This window comes from Catharus ustulatus, unplaced genomic scaffold (assembly GCF_009819885.2).
Source record: "Catharus ustulatus isolate bCatUst1 unplaced genomic scaffold, bCatUst1.pri.v2 scaffold_68_arrow_ctg1, whole genome shotgun sequence".
Taxonomy (NCBI): domain Eukaryota; kingdom Metazoa; phylum Chordata; class Aves; order Passeriformes; family Turdidae; genus Catharus; species Catharus ustulatus.
In genome coordinates this window covers 17,501-33,108 of record NW_024879541.1, presented here as the reverse complement: position 1 = coordinate 33,108, position 15,608 = coordinate 17,501, and the positions used below count along the sequence as shown (strand labels likewise).

The following is a 15,608-nucleotide window of genomic DNA, read 5'->3' as shown; positions in this document are numbered from 1 at the left end:
AGATTTCGCAACACAGAGAGTAAACAGTTTTTCAGTTGAGTCTGGCTGCAATTCCAGGTTAGAGGATTTGTTTAGACCCTTTTTTAAAGATTAAAATCTCACTGGCTATCATTTATTGTATTACAAATAAACAGTTTTTTTCCACAAACTGCCACCATCTAAGATATTGCTTAATGAGATTATGTTAATACATATACAGCAATAATTCTTGTGTAAGCTTCACTGTAAAAATTCCGGGGATCATACTGTGCTGTATACAGGTTGGATGTTATGGAGAGAGTTGCCACAGGTGTTGGATTCTGCAAAGAACCATTTGTGAAAACATAAATTGTCCCTTCCAAACACCTTCCCTACATTTACCCAATCTGAAAGCAAGAAGACATTACTGAACATCTGACTTGACTACAAGCTATCTGTTAGCAAAGATAGGAACTTGGGCAAACTTAAGTATTTCCAAGTCCTACACTTATTTGAAGTAACAATCTGGTTAAATTGAAAAAAAAATTGTATATATTAATTTTCAAACACAGTCAAACCCTATCCTGTATAACTCAGGTTGGCAATTAAATCCTATCATTTCAGGAAAGTAACAGTAATTGAAACTTGTGAATGTTTTGTTTATTTACTTCAAAAACTTCATTTGTTACAAAAATTCTGTCTCCTATAATTTAAGCTGAGAGGTCTCCTTCATAGGAATATGCATCCTTTCTTTCTACATTTATCTGGAGAACATACAAATATAAACAGGTAGGTAGAAGGGAAATACATATCACATACATACTCATAGACGAACTTCCTGTAACAGAATGATTATGATTTAATAATCAAAAATCAGCACCAAAAAAATAGTACCTTCCAAAACACTTAGTGCTGCATACTCTGTACTGTCACTTGCTTTTTTTTAAGCATTTTACTTGCATGTTTGAGATGTATGGTTGAAAAGGCTTAGGTTCCAATGCTACAGCACATTTCCTATTTTAGATGAGCAGAAAGTATATAACTTGACATCTGCCAATTGTTATTTTCTTGTACAAAGCTAAAAACTCTATTTTGTATAGACTGTGATGTGATTCTTTCAGTGTTGTCTCATATTGTAATGGACACCTGATACAATGTAGTGCTTTATGCTGGATTTCATCAACTCATCCCTTTCCACATCACTGCTATTAAATGTAACTCATAGAATGTGAAAGGAGACTTAGCCCTACTACCTGCTTATTCATTTTGCTTCTATTCATTCATGGTCTACAAAAGAGATATTTCAGCATTAATTACAAATAAACACTTGATAGAAAGAATCAGGATATATTGGAAATAAAATATTATAGTTTGTGTATTCTTACCAATAGTGTCCCTTTCTGTTACAGATTTTGTTTCCAGATGAAGATCAATATCTTTTGGAATGGTTAAGGGCTTGTTTTCAATATGACCATTATATTTTCTGTAAAAGAAATAAATACATAATACAAGCCTGGATATGACAAGATAGATTTTTTTCAATACATAATGACATTTCAAATTTTAGAATTTTTTCCCCCCCAAATACAAATATTTTTATGTCTCTAGCTCAAAGTAGTACTTTTAAGTTCAGATCTTGGAAAACAACAAGGTATGTCAATGGCTCCCAATGACAGACTATGACATACTGTTGTGGTATGGATTTAAATGGCCTCCAGATGCTTCAATTTGAACATGTATTGGGTCAAGATCCAGGGGATGGTATTTACTTTGGCCGACTGATTTTCTCTATTCAGAGCTACAGAGTGTTCCCAAGATAAAAAAAAAAAAATTGCATTAGTCCTTACTGTCACAACAAGCAGGTATATCACATGAGCTGAACTGACCTAGATCCCTGAAAGGTCCAACCTACTAGACATAAAGTGAAGACAATTCAAGATATCTTTCTAAGAAGGTGTGTATTTAGAACAAAAAGAGCTTTTCATTTGGAGCTCTCAAACTATATCAACATCATGATTTTCACTTCCCTGAAATTAAGTCATACTAGTAGACTTCAAATTTAAAAACCCAGCACACTCTGAAAACAGTTAAAAGAATTTTGTCTGGTAGATCAGCATTACGAACTAATGTAAAATTTCCTTCTCCCACTATTATAAAAGAAAAAACAAAATCATTGAAGAAGATCAGAAGATGTTAGATTAAAAAAATCAAACCTAAAACTTAAAACCTCTAGAAGGCTAGAAGGAAACAAACTGCCACATTTTAGAATATCACCTCTGAAATTAGAAAAGGAGGGATGGATTTTCCGTAAAAAAACAAACTATTGGGATATAAGCATTAAAAAGAAATCTAATCAGTCATGAACTTAGTTTTCAGGAATGCTTTCATCTCAGCTCATATGTGAGAGAAAAATATAAGCAAAAAGCATTAATAAAATTTTTCAGGTTAGGCTCAGTATAACCTGAAGCACAAGAATTCTAATGGACAAACTGTAGATAGGAATGTAATGTATTACTCAAAAAATTCAATTGTGCAAATCTATAAAGAAGTCCCAAACACTGCCCAAGGACTAGACTGCCAGCAAGCTCCTGTGTACTTCCCTGCCCCCACCTGTACTGATTATTTTTCCTACTGCCTCTATACAGGAGTACTATCATCTTGAGTGAGGTGAGCATTTTTACCACTGAAGCCATTTCAGATCAACAAAACTTGGTGTTTCTACACTTCAACTATTCCAGGGGCCCTACAATCCAAGAGGCATAGACAGAACATACTCAGGATTTAGTTCAAAGTAATTCACAGTAACTATGGACCTTTTCATTAGCCTAACAGTTTCATATAATACAAACTAATCTGAAGCAGAAACTTGCCAAATATTCCTGTGCTCCTAAAGCCTACAGCATAATGTACTGAAGTGTAATATGCACTGAATAAAATTAACTAAAATTTCAAATTCTTTACCATGGAAAGTATTCTTTATCATGGGGAGTATTGAACAGATGCATCCTTATTTCTCCCACACTGTTTCACAACTCCTCTTTAAAACGGCTCACAAGATGTATATTCTATTTTGTGCAACCTTAATCCGTAAATCCAAACCAACTCAACAAGAACAATTCCCACTTAACTATGGATCTTCCCAAACAAGAGTCACTTCTTCAAGAACACAGAGGTATGTTTATTCATTCAAAAATAACTTATTATTCACTCAGCTGATAAACAAGCAAAGTGTCATTTAAGCCTCCACATAACCCCTTTAGTTTCTTTGAAGATTTGTATTCCCCTGTGATTAACATTCACCTTGATAAAACCACCTACTACTACTACTACTGTAAAAGACTAGCAAGTCTGAGGAAAGGCAATAAGAGTAAAGTACAATTATTATTTGGCAATTGTGTTTTTCAGTTTAAGGCTTGTAGAGGTGAATTTAAACTTACAATTACAGTAATTTCACAATTATAAGCCGCACCATTTTGACTAAAGTTTTGGTCCGTACCCAGAAGTGCGGCTTGTATTCCGGAGCAGCCAATATATGAACAAAAGTTCAGAAATTTACCAACTGGAAATGTGAGCATGCAGCAGCCCCGAGCCGAGCCAGCCCTGGCTGAAGCAGGGCCAGGGCTGCCCCTGGCGGCCATGGGGGAGCGGGGTCGGGGCCAGTGGGGGAGGGGGGGGCTGTGCCGGGCTGGAGCAGCTCTGCAGCGGCGGCGGTAGTGGGGGTCGTGCTGGGCCGGGGCAGCTCCACGGCGGGGGAGCAGGGGCTGGGGCTGGCAGTGCCAGGGGAGCTGGGCTGGGACTGCTCCCTGGTGGTGACGGCAGAGTGGGGAGCCAAACAGGGCCAGGGCAGCTCTGCAGCGGGGGAGGGGGAAGCTGAGCCGGGTAGGGGCAGCTCCGCGGTGGCTGCGGGGAAGCGGGGCTGGGGCCAGTGGCGGCAGGGGAGCCGGGTCGGGATCGCTCCCCAGCAGTGGCGGGGCAGGGGAGAGCTGAGCAGGGCTGGGGCCGCTTCTCGGCAGTGGCGGGGGAAGCCAGGCCGAGCCCGCACAGTCCTGAGCCAGTAAACCCCGCCTTCCTACGATTCTGTTACTAATTGGCAACTTTGTGGAAGTTAAACACGGACCCTCGCTGTGAACAAAAGTGCAGCTTACAATCCAGTGCGGTTTATATACAAAGAACAAAATGTTGCCAACACCCAGACGTGCAGCTTATAATCAGCTGCGGCTTGTAATAGTGAAATTATTGTATATAATTAAAGTTTTTTCACATATGAATAAATATCACTAGTTAAATGGATAATTATAAATTATCATCTTATTCACAACTATTTTGCCTCATTTTTGTCACAGAAAATTGCTAAGATAAAAAGCGATTCTTAATTTTAAAGAATGTTGCAAAAAAAAAAAAAAAATTTACTACTTTACAAGGAACAACTTAATCCAGAGAATGGAAGTGAATGATGCTACATCCAGTTGGCAGTTGGTCACTAATAGTGTTCCACAAGGCTCTGTATTGGGCCATCCTGTTCAAGATCTTTATAGATCATCTGGACAAGGGGACAGAGGGCACCCTCAGTAAATTGCCAAACACTAAGTTGGATGATCAACACTCTCCTGAGGGGCAGGAAGGCTCTGCAGAGGGGACTGGACAGGCTCCATTGATGAGCTGACACCAATGTCATGAGGTGCAACATGACCAAGGGCTGGGTCCTACACTTCAGTCACAACAATCCCATGCAATGCTACAGGATGGGGCAGAGCCACTTGAAAACTGCCCAGCGGAAGAGGATATGGGGTTGTTGGTTAACAGTGGCTAAACATAACCCAGCATGGGCCTCAGGAGTCAGGAAGAACAAGGACATCCTGGCCTCTCTCAGGTATAGTGTGGGAAGCAGGATCAGGGCAGTGATTGCACCCTGTACTATGCACTACTGAGCTGACACCTCAAATTCTGTGTTCAGTTCTGGGCCTCTCACAGCCAGGAAGATATTGAGGTGCTCGAGCAAGTCCAGAGAAGAGCCATCCCTAGAGGTGTTCAAGAAATGACTGGATGTGGCTCTTAGGGCCATGTTCCAGTTGACAAGAGATCAAAGATTGGACTAGATGATCTCAGAGGCCTTTTCCAACCTAAATCAGGCAAATAAGATTGATAATCATGCTGCTTAAGAGCTAGGAAACAGGAGGAAAAAATACATTACAACTGAAAGATTGTATCAGCAGTGCAGAGATGAATTCAATTCTCAAGATTTTTAAGAGTTCATGCTGGGATAGAAGAAACGGAGCTAGAGCAAACCTCCTGTCCTGCCAAAAAGAAAACCAGAGTGGGTTGTTTGGTTCTAAACAAAACCAATTTAGAAATATTTTATCAACATGGCCAGCTCTACCACTTGAAGATGTCTCCGTTCTTGATGCAGCTGTACTTCTGGTATGGCTGTTCAGAACTTCATGTCTGACTACCAGAAATATACTTCCAGTTTAAGCTGATAGACAGCTATCCCAACCCCTAAGCTATCTTTAAATAAATGCAACAAGCCCAGCTCCTTTAAGCTCCTTGAGTAGACTTTGTTCCCTGGATGATCCTAGCAGCTCTGTTCAGCATTTCACACATAAACTATTTTTTCTTGAACACAAGTGACCAGACCTGTATTCATTAATTCAGATAAAGTTTTACATTGGTATCTTCTCCAAGAGAATTAATATTGCCCTCTCTCTTCACTAGAAACATTTCACATAACAGCTGTGAAAAAGGTAAATGGGCTCATATTAAGAATGGCGGCTCATAGTAATCCTTTGTAGAACTAATATATTCAAATCTTTCTTCTCCTGCTTCAAGATTAAGAGCTACAATCTTAAGATTTGTTTCCTCAGTTTTTATCTAAATGCACACATTCACTAAAAAAACTTGCCATAAAATTAGCATTTCACAGACTATTTTGTGGATGGAAATTAACCAGTTCTGCACAATTTGGGAATGTCCAACTGTTAAACTGACAGAACACATTTTGGTAAAGAACTCTGACAGTTAATGCAACCAGGGCAACTAGAAGTTTTTAACTCATGCTAAGACAAAAGTAGGCTGGCAAAGTTATTAGACGAACCATATCATGCTGAAAAAAACCCCAAAAGGTGGGGGAAGACAAGCTTAAAACAAGTATTTACCTATCTTTTTTACTCTTCCCTCTTTGCTTCCCTGCAAGAATCCGCAGTTCTTCTTCAGTGGGATGTTGATACCAGCGTAAGCTAAAGAAAAAGAAAATACCAAGTAAAACAATACCATTATTCGCAACTTTAGAGCATGGCTTTCAAAAAAACATATCACAACACAGATGTATATACTTACTAATACACCTGTCATTTGTCACTCCTAAGCAAGGCACCTCTGTCTTCCAATACCCTGCCTGAACTGAACAGCTGAGCTGAGTTCTTGTCAGTAAATGAGGCATTTATACATAATTAGAAAGCTTTGTGACTTTGTCATTTACATTAAACCCCTCCAGTTCTCAAAACACCAACTTTTAAAAATACCATCAGATACAGCAAACACAGTCACACAAGCTGGGAAAGTTTACTAGGAATAATTATACCAGTACAATTACTCATCAGAACCATATTCTAAATAACTTAATAAAGTACAGTAATTTCACGATTATAAGCTACACCATTTTGACTAAAATTTTAGTCTGAACCCAAAGTGCAGCTTATAATCAGGTGCAGCTTATATATGGACAAAGAACAAAAAGTTGCTGTTTTAGTTCGGAGGACAGGTGTCTGCTGAGAAAGGCAGGAGTTTCTCTTTGAAATGGAGAATGTAAACCCCCTCCCTCCAAATTATTGTAATTTTGAAATCAAGGGGCTTTCAGGTAAAAATATGGGAATTAGGAATAACAGTTCTTTGCTAGGGAAATTAAAATAGAAATACAGTACTACAAAGAAATAAACTCCAAACCCTGACAAAGTCAGAGTACAACCTGACACCCCGTCAGGTAGGGTGTTGGTAGCAGTCCCATTAAATGGTGGCTGCAGTCCTCTTGCAGTGACAGATGTGATTCAGTTGAAGCAATGGTTCTGCAGAAGATGCAGTTTCCCTCTAAAGGTCCAGTGGTGATGTGGAGAAATCCGGTTTTCCTCTGGAGTCCAGTGGAGAAAGAGGCTCCCTTAGTGTCCCAAAACCTCTGGTTTTATTTTGGTAAGAAATGTTGGGCTCATCCTCCCGGCTGGAGCAACTTCCAATGGGATGAAGTAATTTTATCAGTTACATGGTGGGACTCAATGGGCCATTAGCAGAAAATGACTCGCTGGAGGAAGGATGGGTTGTGAAAAGAACAATGCCCCGCCTGGTTTCAGTGAATGGCCCATTAGCAGATAATATCTCACATGGAGATAAGGATCACTGCCCCTACTCTCAACAGATGGTGATAGAATAGATACCTTTTATCACACTCTGTATTGTAATGTGCGGCTTATAATCAGGTGCGGTTTATGTATGGACAAAGAACGAAAAGTTGTTGACACCCAGAGATGAGGCTTATATTCAGTGCGGTTTATAATTGTGAAATTACTGTACTTAGTAGCTGAAGTCTACTAACGAAGGCAAGGAGGAGCAATTGGTAATTTTTCCTTAGACAGTCAGACTGTTTTAGGATTGTGCCTGTACCTGCACATTTACATTCATAAAACCCTCTACCAGCCTGCCCACAAAGGTCTGTCAAATACCACTGGCAAAAAGACAGTTCTAAGGAGAAATGGGTTAATGATAAAATATAGTCTATGAGATTATCTAAGAAAATAACTGCTTTTCTTTCTGCCATTAAAATTCAGGTTCTTGTTGTAGTTAATCTTCTGACTTATTTTTATTTCTAGAACACAGGATTACTTCTGACTCTTTATACAATTCCTGTATTCAGGGAATTTTTCAGACTTACAGAGCTCTCTATTTGAGAGCCTGAAATTACTGTGCACTAAAACAGTCACAAGATAAATAAGGAAAACTGAAAAGCAATGTGTTTTTCAAGGATACTAGCATGGAAGGCAGTAAGACTCCCACTGACTTCTGTGAGAGCAGAATTACCTAAGCACAAGTGCTGAAATCCTGCTTGAGGTATATATATAATCCTGCTTGATTATATATATAATCTGCAGATGTGCAAAGACAAATGGAGAAATTTATTTGAAAAAGACTGGAACAGCAAACTTCTCCCTATCACTGGAACAAGGCATGCCTTAAAACAAGGATACTGTGAGTGAGAACTTCACAAGATAGAACATAGGCATAATACCGACAAATTATTTTACAAGAGTAACTAGATATTTAAATCCTCAAATAGAAGTTTAAATCAATCTTAGACATAAAAGGGACAATATGTCATTTGGATGACTGCTGATAAAAGACTCTCATGGTGACACACCTTAAAAATAAATGGTAGGCTGTTTCATATTCATTAGTGTTACCTTCTTTTTAGAGCACAAGTAAGGTGTTCGACACCCAGCCAATATGGTTAACAGTGATACTTCACACAACAATTAAGAGTTATAATTCCTGTTTCTGTTATCCACACGACAATTACGGTTTATTGTTATACCTAACATGCATCTAAACATTTATAGTAATTTCACATTAGCAACTTGATGGGTGATGAAATCTGGGATATTAAAAAGGAACAAGTTGATAATTACGAGATGCAGAGAAAAAAAAGTCATTCGAAAGACTTGTTAATACTCCTATGGAGTACATTATTATTCAAGGATACTCCTTCAGAAAGCAGGCAGTAAGGATTTGCTATTCTCAAAACTTTAACAGTTACAAAAGACAGCACAGTACCTGCTAATCCTACCAAGTATTCTTCTTACCAAATGAAAAAACACAGTTACCTATGATTTCTTTTAATATTTAACATACTAATTTATATTCAAAACAGCTGCTGCTTTTCGTTGTTATGATGGATACAGCCACACAGGGAATGCTCCCCCTTGCAACTCATTATGTCCATTTGATCAATTGTTACAAGGAAATAGCATACTGAAATTTATACCAATCCTGTCCTTTGACATATTAAAAAGGAATATATTTTTTTTATAAATACCTAAGCACTCTTCATATGCAAGGCTAATCAGAAGGAAGATGAACCACAACAAAGAAACAACACAGAGGAAAACAAAATAATTTTATTCTTTAGTATCTTGTTTTGCATGTAGCTTTTTGATATTAGAGGATGCTCTTTGTACCTTTAATATGACAGCCAAACAACAATTAACTTTATGATACAATTAATAGTAACAAACAAGCATGTTCTTTTACAGCAACACTGTCTTTTTGCCTTGAGCTCACAAATCAGGTGTAACATTGTTATGGTAATAAATGTAATAAAAGTAAGTTACTTAAAAAAAACCCAAACAAAATCAGTATGTTTTACTGTTACTAGTCTGATGCATAATTACATATTCACACTTATCTTACCTGCCACTACAGAGAAGCCAACGAGCAAGAGAATAGTGAGGTATGATCTTCTGTATGACACTAGCCATTACCATGGTAACCACCAACTGTACACCTATCACACCCTGTAGAGAAGTAAGTTAATAACAAGTCAGTCAGCATGTGTTTCAGAAAAGTGGTGAAGTATCTAAAAAAAAAATTAATCTACTAACGCTCTGTATAACAGGCACAATACACTGGGGAGGAATCGGGGAAGGAGGGGGCAGAATACCGTAGTAGCTCAAAACACAATTTCTCTGAAACTTGCTACAATCACGTACAAACTTCATAAAGGGGAAAAGACACTCCCAGGTCACCATAGTTAATCCCCCTGAAGAGGTCTAATATCCTCCCCCTCATACTGCTGCCTCATTATCTACGCACCGTATTTCCTCTTTGTTTACCTACATGTGTGGGTTTCTCTTTTCCCTGATTAGTCGTTTTCAAGGACTCCTCTCCACATCATCCTCATCCTCAGCTTACCAGCTCAGTCCACCACTTTTTCCTCTTGATTTGAGAGTAATCACCTCCTCCCTCTCTAAGTCCTGGTAGTAATTTCACGATTATAAGCCGCACCTCATTACAAGCCGCATTGCCTGGGTGTCGGCAACGTTTCGTTCTTTGAACATACATAAGCTGCAGCGGAATGTAAGCCGCACTTTCGTTCGCAGTGAAGTAACCAATTTGTAACAATCACACAATCGTGGGTTTTACTGGCAGTTGCTCAATTCACGAGCTCCGTCCCCCTGCAATGCTGGTGGGAGAAGGAGCTCGGCCCCCAGTCGGTAGGAGCCCACGTCCCTCCACCGCGCAACAGAGTAACCAATTTGTAACAATCACGCCATCATGGGTTTTACCGGCAGGTGCATAATTCGCGAGCTCAGCTCCGCCCTGGCTCACACTTCCGGGTTGGGAAATTTCAGAACTTTGTTCATATACTGGTCGCTCTGGATTACAAACCGTACTTCTGGGTTGGGACCAAAATTTTAGTCAAAATGATGCAGCTTATAATTGTGAAATTACTGTACCAGTTTAGCCAGACTACTGGTAAAAATCCTCTTGTTCCACTTGGTCAGGTGGATACTCTGTCATCTTAGTCCCTGCATCTCAAGAGAGAGTCCTATGGTCATACAAGCCAAGTCCCTGCTATCAACACCTGCTATGCAATGAGCTATCAACCCACAACTCTTCATCAACCTTCCCCCTCCCTACTAACAGTATAATCTTTCATCCTAAATAATATACTAAGAAAAGTGCATGCACTTCAACACTTTCTCCTTTAGTAAAACACAAATTATGTCAATACTGCTTTTATTAAAAAACACAGGCAGATGAAATGTTTTTGGACATACATTATTATGCATAATTCAACATGATTGAGGGAGACTGAGACAGAACAAATTATCCTTTAAGTATTTATAAAGACTTTCAATATGTTACCACATGTCTCATTAAAAAGTGCCACTTTTCAATTAGAAGTAGATGATACTGTTTTTATACTTTGAAGTAACATCTTTGGAGGGGATCTCATACCACCAGGTTTCTTTGGTGTTCAAAAGCCTCTTCACCTTTCTCCCTCCCTGAAATTTCTACTGCTTCTACATTTTGGTACCATCAACTCCTTGAGGTACCTCAGAAAGTAAAACCTTGCTTTTGTGTATGTTCTATTTTACTGATATCAGGATCAAGAGCTGTATGTATTGGAACACTCAATCTTTATTAAGGATCATGCATAGTTCTGTGCATAGATTACTCAAACCAATTCCACCAGCCTCCTAGCTAAGGGAAGTGTACTTCTAATGAAAGTCTTACCAGCTGCACATATAATATATATGCTATACTTACATTACTAAATTGCTAAGATAGTATGTATTCTTTGGGTACAAAATAAGCCATTTTAAAATCAAATGTTTACTCTGACTATCTTGCACTAAGCACTAACCACTTCCACCCAATGTCAAAGAGAAATCACTGCCCCTTCATCTAGCCTATCTACTAAGCCATTATACTCAGAAGTCACTCTCTCAGAGTGAACTTACATAAATATTTCTCTAGAATAATGTTTTTATTAGAAGCACAGCCTAATCAGGTGCCAGTATGTCTCTTCATTTGCTCCTAGAGCTTCCTACTTGTAAGGGAAAGAAATTGTCTTAACTCAGGACAAGATGAGGGAAAAAGATGCAAATCGAGGCAATTATTTTTATATAGAGCACCAGGTCCACTAGGTGAGTTAAAACACTTCAAATTCAAGAGACTACTTAAAAGTTCACCAACAGAAACTAATTTCCTTACTCAAGTAAAGGTTACACATTGTAACAGGACCCATTAGGGACAATTTCTGTTAGCCATTGAATGTCTCTCTGCACCCTATCTACCCTTTTCCAGCAGAAATTTATAGTGCTTATTCCTATAAAGTCACTGCTGCATTTGATAAAAACAGAAATATCTACAAACATTTCAATGTACAAATTAAAATAACCTGGCAAGTTTTAAGCCACCTGAAGAAAAAAAAACCAAAAAAAAAACCCCAAAAAACCCCAAAACAACAAAACAGCCAAACCTAAATAGTATCTCTAAACATAATTTTGACTTTACCTAATATCTTTCTGGTATTTTTCTACACTTTAAGCAATTAAAAAATGTGTATATATACACATATACACCACATTTGTCTCAATTTTGGAAGGATAGTAATCAATCACAAGCAATATGCTAACAAAGAAAAGCTATCATAAGATTTTTTTTTTTAAAATACATTAATCTTCCTGCAACCAGGCAAGAACACTAGTCACAGAAACACAGCAAATGAGTGAGTCAAAGTAAATGCTATGTGCACAGCAAAACTTTTTGCCAACTCTACATTTTTCCTGGATGTGTTTACACTCTACTTGTATGTTTATTAACACATACAACATCCCAAACTACCCCATACTACAACACTAGAATACATTTTCCCTCTATCCCCAAATACAGGGCTCAATTCAGCCTCTATCTAAATCCAGTCTCCCCCATACTTCTGAGTCTTTACACTTTACACTAATATCAGTGTGAATTCAAAACCACTCACATCAGAAACATAAATGAAGATTAGGTGTTAGTTTCCACCCATATCTTACATTCCCTACTTGTACATTCTAAATTAGAGGACATAGGGTTTAGATTTATAGTCAGAAATACTGTCAAAAATCAACTTTCAAAATCTAGAGTAAGAGAAACAGAGTGGTGTGTGTTTGAGGGAGGAGATGTTCAATGGCAAAGCCACAGGAGGCTCTGAGGACCTTCGCTAAACAAACCCTGGAACCCACCACGTGATCTGTGTTGAAGTAATCAGCACACAGTCAGCGGTCAGGTTGACTCAAAACTAAGAAAAACACTACTCATCTGTTAAGAGATGAGAACTGCTGCACAGGTTCAATAAAGCATCTGCAGTTATAGACTAGTTTGCGGAAATCATTTTGTAAGGCCTTCAACACTGATTCCACAAACATTCATGTCCCTATCATGCTTCAGCTTTGCAGCCTGAAACTTGAAATCCAAGTTAAACACTAGAGAGGTCGGTATTCTGCTGATCAAAGACATTTCTGTCAATTTCTCTAATGCTGGGAAGCATGAGAACCAAAGCTAACTATATAAGTCAGTTTTTCTGAAAAACACCAGGCTGGCAAGCAACCTCCTGGTCAAAAATGAGACTGAAATGGTACAGCCATGCAGCAACAACACGGTCTGATAAACGGCAGTCTGGTAGTCTTCCTTCCACAGAGGAAGAGCTCTGATGAGAGGTGTTAACTTCCTGATCCTCCAGCAACCATAGCATTCCTACCTCTGTTTGAGTAACATAGCACACTTTCCATAAAAGCTTAAAATAAAGTATTAAGTGGTCCACAAGAATAGTTTCAGCAGTCACATTAAAGTCAAGATTGACAGATTTCTTAAAATTGGTATGAAAAAAATGGCAGGTTGAAAAGCCAAATTGTAAGGTTGAATAAAGTATAACCTGAACTTTGGTTTTCACAGTCTGTTTTACTACATACCTGGAGACAGAGCTGCTGATTAGTAGAAGGACCAAAACTAAGAATAAGCAATTAAGATAAAGTTACGATACTCTTATCTACACAGTAAGTGTACTTCTGAAACACCAACAGCTATTTCAGAGTAACAAAAATAACTTCAACAAATTTTTAAAAGTACTTCTACTTAAAGAATCTACCTAAAGAACATTTTTTTCTTTTCATCATTAAACGAATGATAGAACATGAAATACAAAGATAGACAAGGCTATTAGGCAAAGACACCACTGCAGTCTCCTTATTCTGACCTTGGCCAAGGTTATTCCTCCTCACCAGTAGCAAAAGAGCAGGGGTTTCCATCTTTTCTTCCCTTTAACAGCTATCTACATATTACAAGTAATTCAAACACCCAGCTTTACACGGGACTTTGAAACTACAGTAATTTCACGATTACAAGCCGCACCATTTTGACTTAAGTTTTGCTCCATACCCGGAAGTGCGGCTTGTATTTGGGAGTGGCTAATATATGAAAAAAAATTCAGGAATTTGCCGGAAATGCGAGTACGCAGCAGCCCCGAGCCGGTGCAGTTCTCTAGCGGAGGAGGGGGAGCCGAGCTGGGCCATTCCCCGGCGGGGGAGGGGGAGCTGAGCCGACCCGAGTCGAGGCACCTCTGCGGCAGGGGAGGGGGGAACTGTGCCAGGCCGGGGCTGTTCCCCGATGGGGGAGGGGGAGCCGGGTCAAGCCGGGGCAGCTCCACGGCGGGGGAGGGGGGAGCTGAGCCGGGCCGGGGCCGTTCCCCGGCAAGGAGGGGGAGCCGGGCTGAGCCCACACCGCTCCGAGCCAGTAAACGCCGTGTTCCCACGATTCTGTTACTAATTGGCCACTTTGTGAAAGTTGCACGGCGATCCTCGCTGCGAACAACAGAGCGGCTTATAATTGGGTGCAGCTTGTGTATGAACAAAGAACAAAATGTCGCTGACACCCGGAGGATGCAGCTTATAGTCAGTGCAGCTTGTAATCATGAAATTACTGTACTTGTTCTCTGACAGTAACCATCTCCTCCATTACAAGATGAGGGCCTTGAGGTGAAGGCAACTGTTGTATGCATCAGGACTGCAGTAAGGATATAACTGCATGACTGAAAAACAGCTGGAAGAATCCCATTCACCATTTCACCTTCAAAAATTTAATGCCCACTGCTTACTTTCTGAGGTGGTAAGTCTTGTAAAAACAGGATTTTAACACAACTATACTTGAGTATTCTGCAGATGTTAACACAGGGCATAACAATATGTTTCAATGGTAGCACACAAACATACTAACACAGCTGTGATTTTTCAAGTAAAAAATTGAAAAGGTATTGTAACAGTAGTGGCCACCAAGATTTGCAAAAGAATGAAACAATTACTCCTATCTCCAGCAATTTTAAATGTGCAATGGTATTTGCGAAGTCAGGAAGATAAATCAGTACAACCACTTTGAAATCCATTTAATATCTGACACACTATTGCTTTTGCTGTAAACGAGACTTTGCCCCACATACATTTTTCCTCATATGTAAATTTTTCTCCACATGTTTATGTCCATGCAAAAGCTCCAGTTTGCATAAACAAGATCGTGTTCTCCTGAAACTTAAATGCAATTCAAAATCGTTTTCTAAACAGTAGGAAATAATATATAGGACGGCCAAAGAAAAACAAGCTTGTGCAACATCTTAAAGTGAATGTTCATTAAAATGAACATCTTAAAGTGAAAAGGACTACTTTCATAGAATACCTAAAATTGTTATGATAATGAGCAACCTGAGACAGTTCAAATCCTATGATTTGTAAAAAAATCAGACATTCATACAGCTAATTTTGGAAAAGAAATCTATGCCAAGAGTACTCTTTTAAAAATTCAGGTTTTTACTTTTTTTTTCTATTCTCACGACCAAGGCTTCCCTGAATTAGAATTTTTATGCACCTACCATTGTTTACAACAAAAGATGTATAAAGTGGCATGAAGAATATATAAGGGGTTCAATACTATCACCCAACTGCTCACCCTCACAGCGTTTTCACAGCCAAAGTCACTTCTCTCTTGACCACTGTCTTTCCAGAGTCAAAGAGCCATAAACTGCTGCATGGAATGTGCATGACTTCCTTTGAAACATGGTGATTTGTTTGAAACCAAAA

The 15,608-nt window shown here is 39.0% G+C and overlaps 1 protein-coding gene across 2 annotated transcripts in view; it reads right to left on the bottom strand.

Moving 5' to 3' along the window:
• The window catches only part of TMEM161B (transmembrane protein 161B), a 42,818-nt gene that overhangs the window by 24,276 nt on the left and 2,934 nt on the right, over positions 1-15,608 (bottom strand). For both annotated transcript variants that reach the window (XM_033086899.1, XM_033086898.1), the window contains exons 2-4: positions 9,406-9,509; positions 6,111-6,191; positions 1,344-1,441 (exon numbers count right to left, since the gene is read on the bottom strand). In XM_033086899.1, coding sequence (XP_032942790.1) covers positions 1,344-1,441; positions 6,111-6,191; positions 9,406-9,509 — 283 coding nt within the window. The remainder of the gene's footprint in view (positions 1-1,343; positions 1,442-6,110; positions 6,192-9,405; positions 9,510-15,608) is intronic.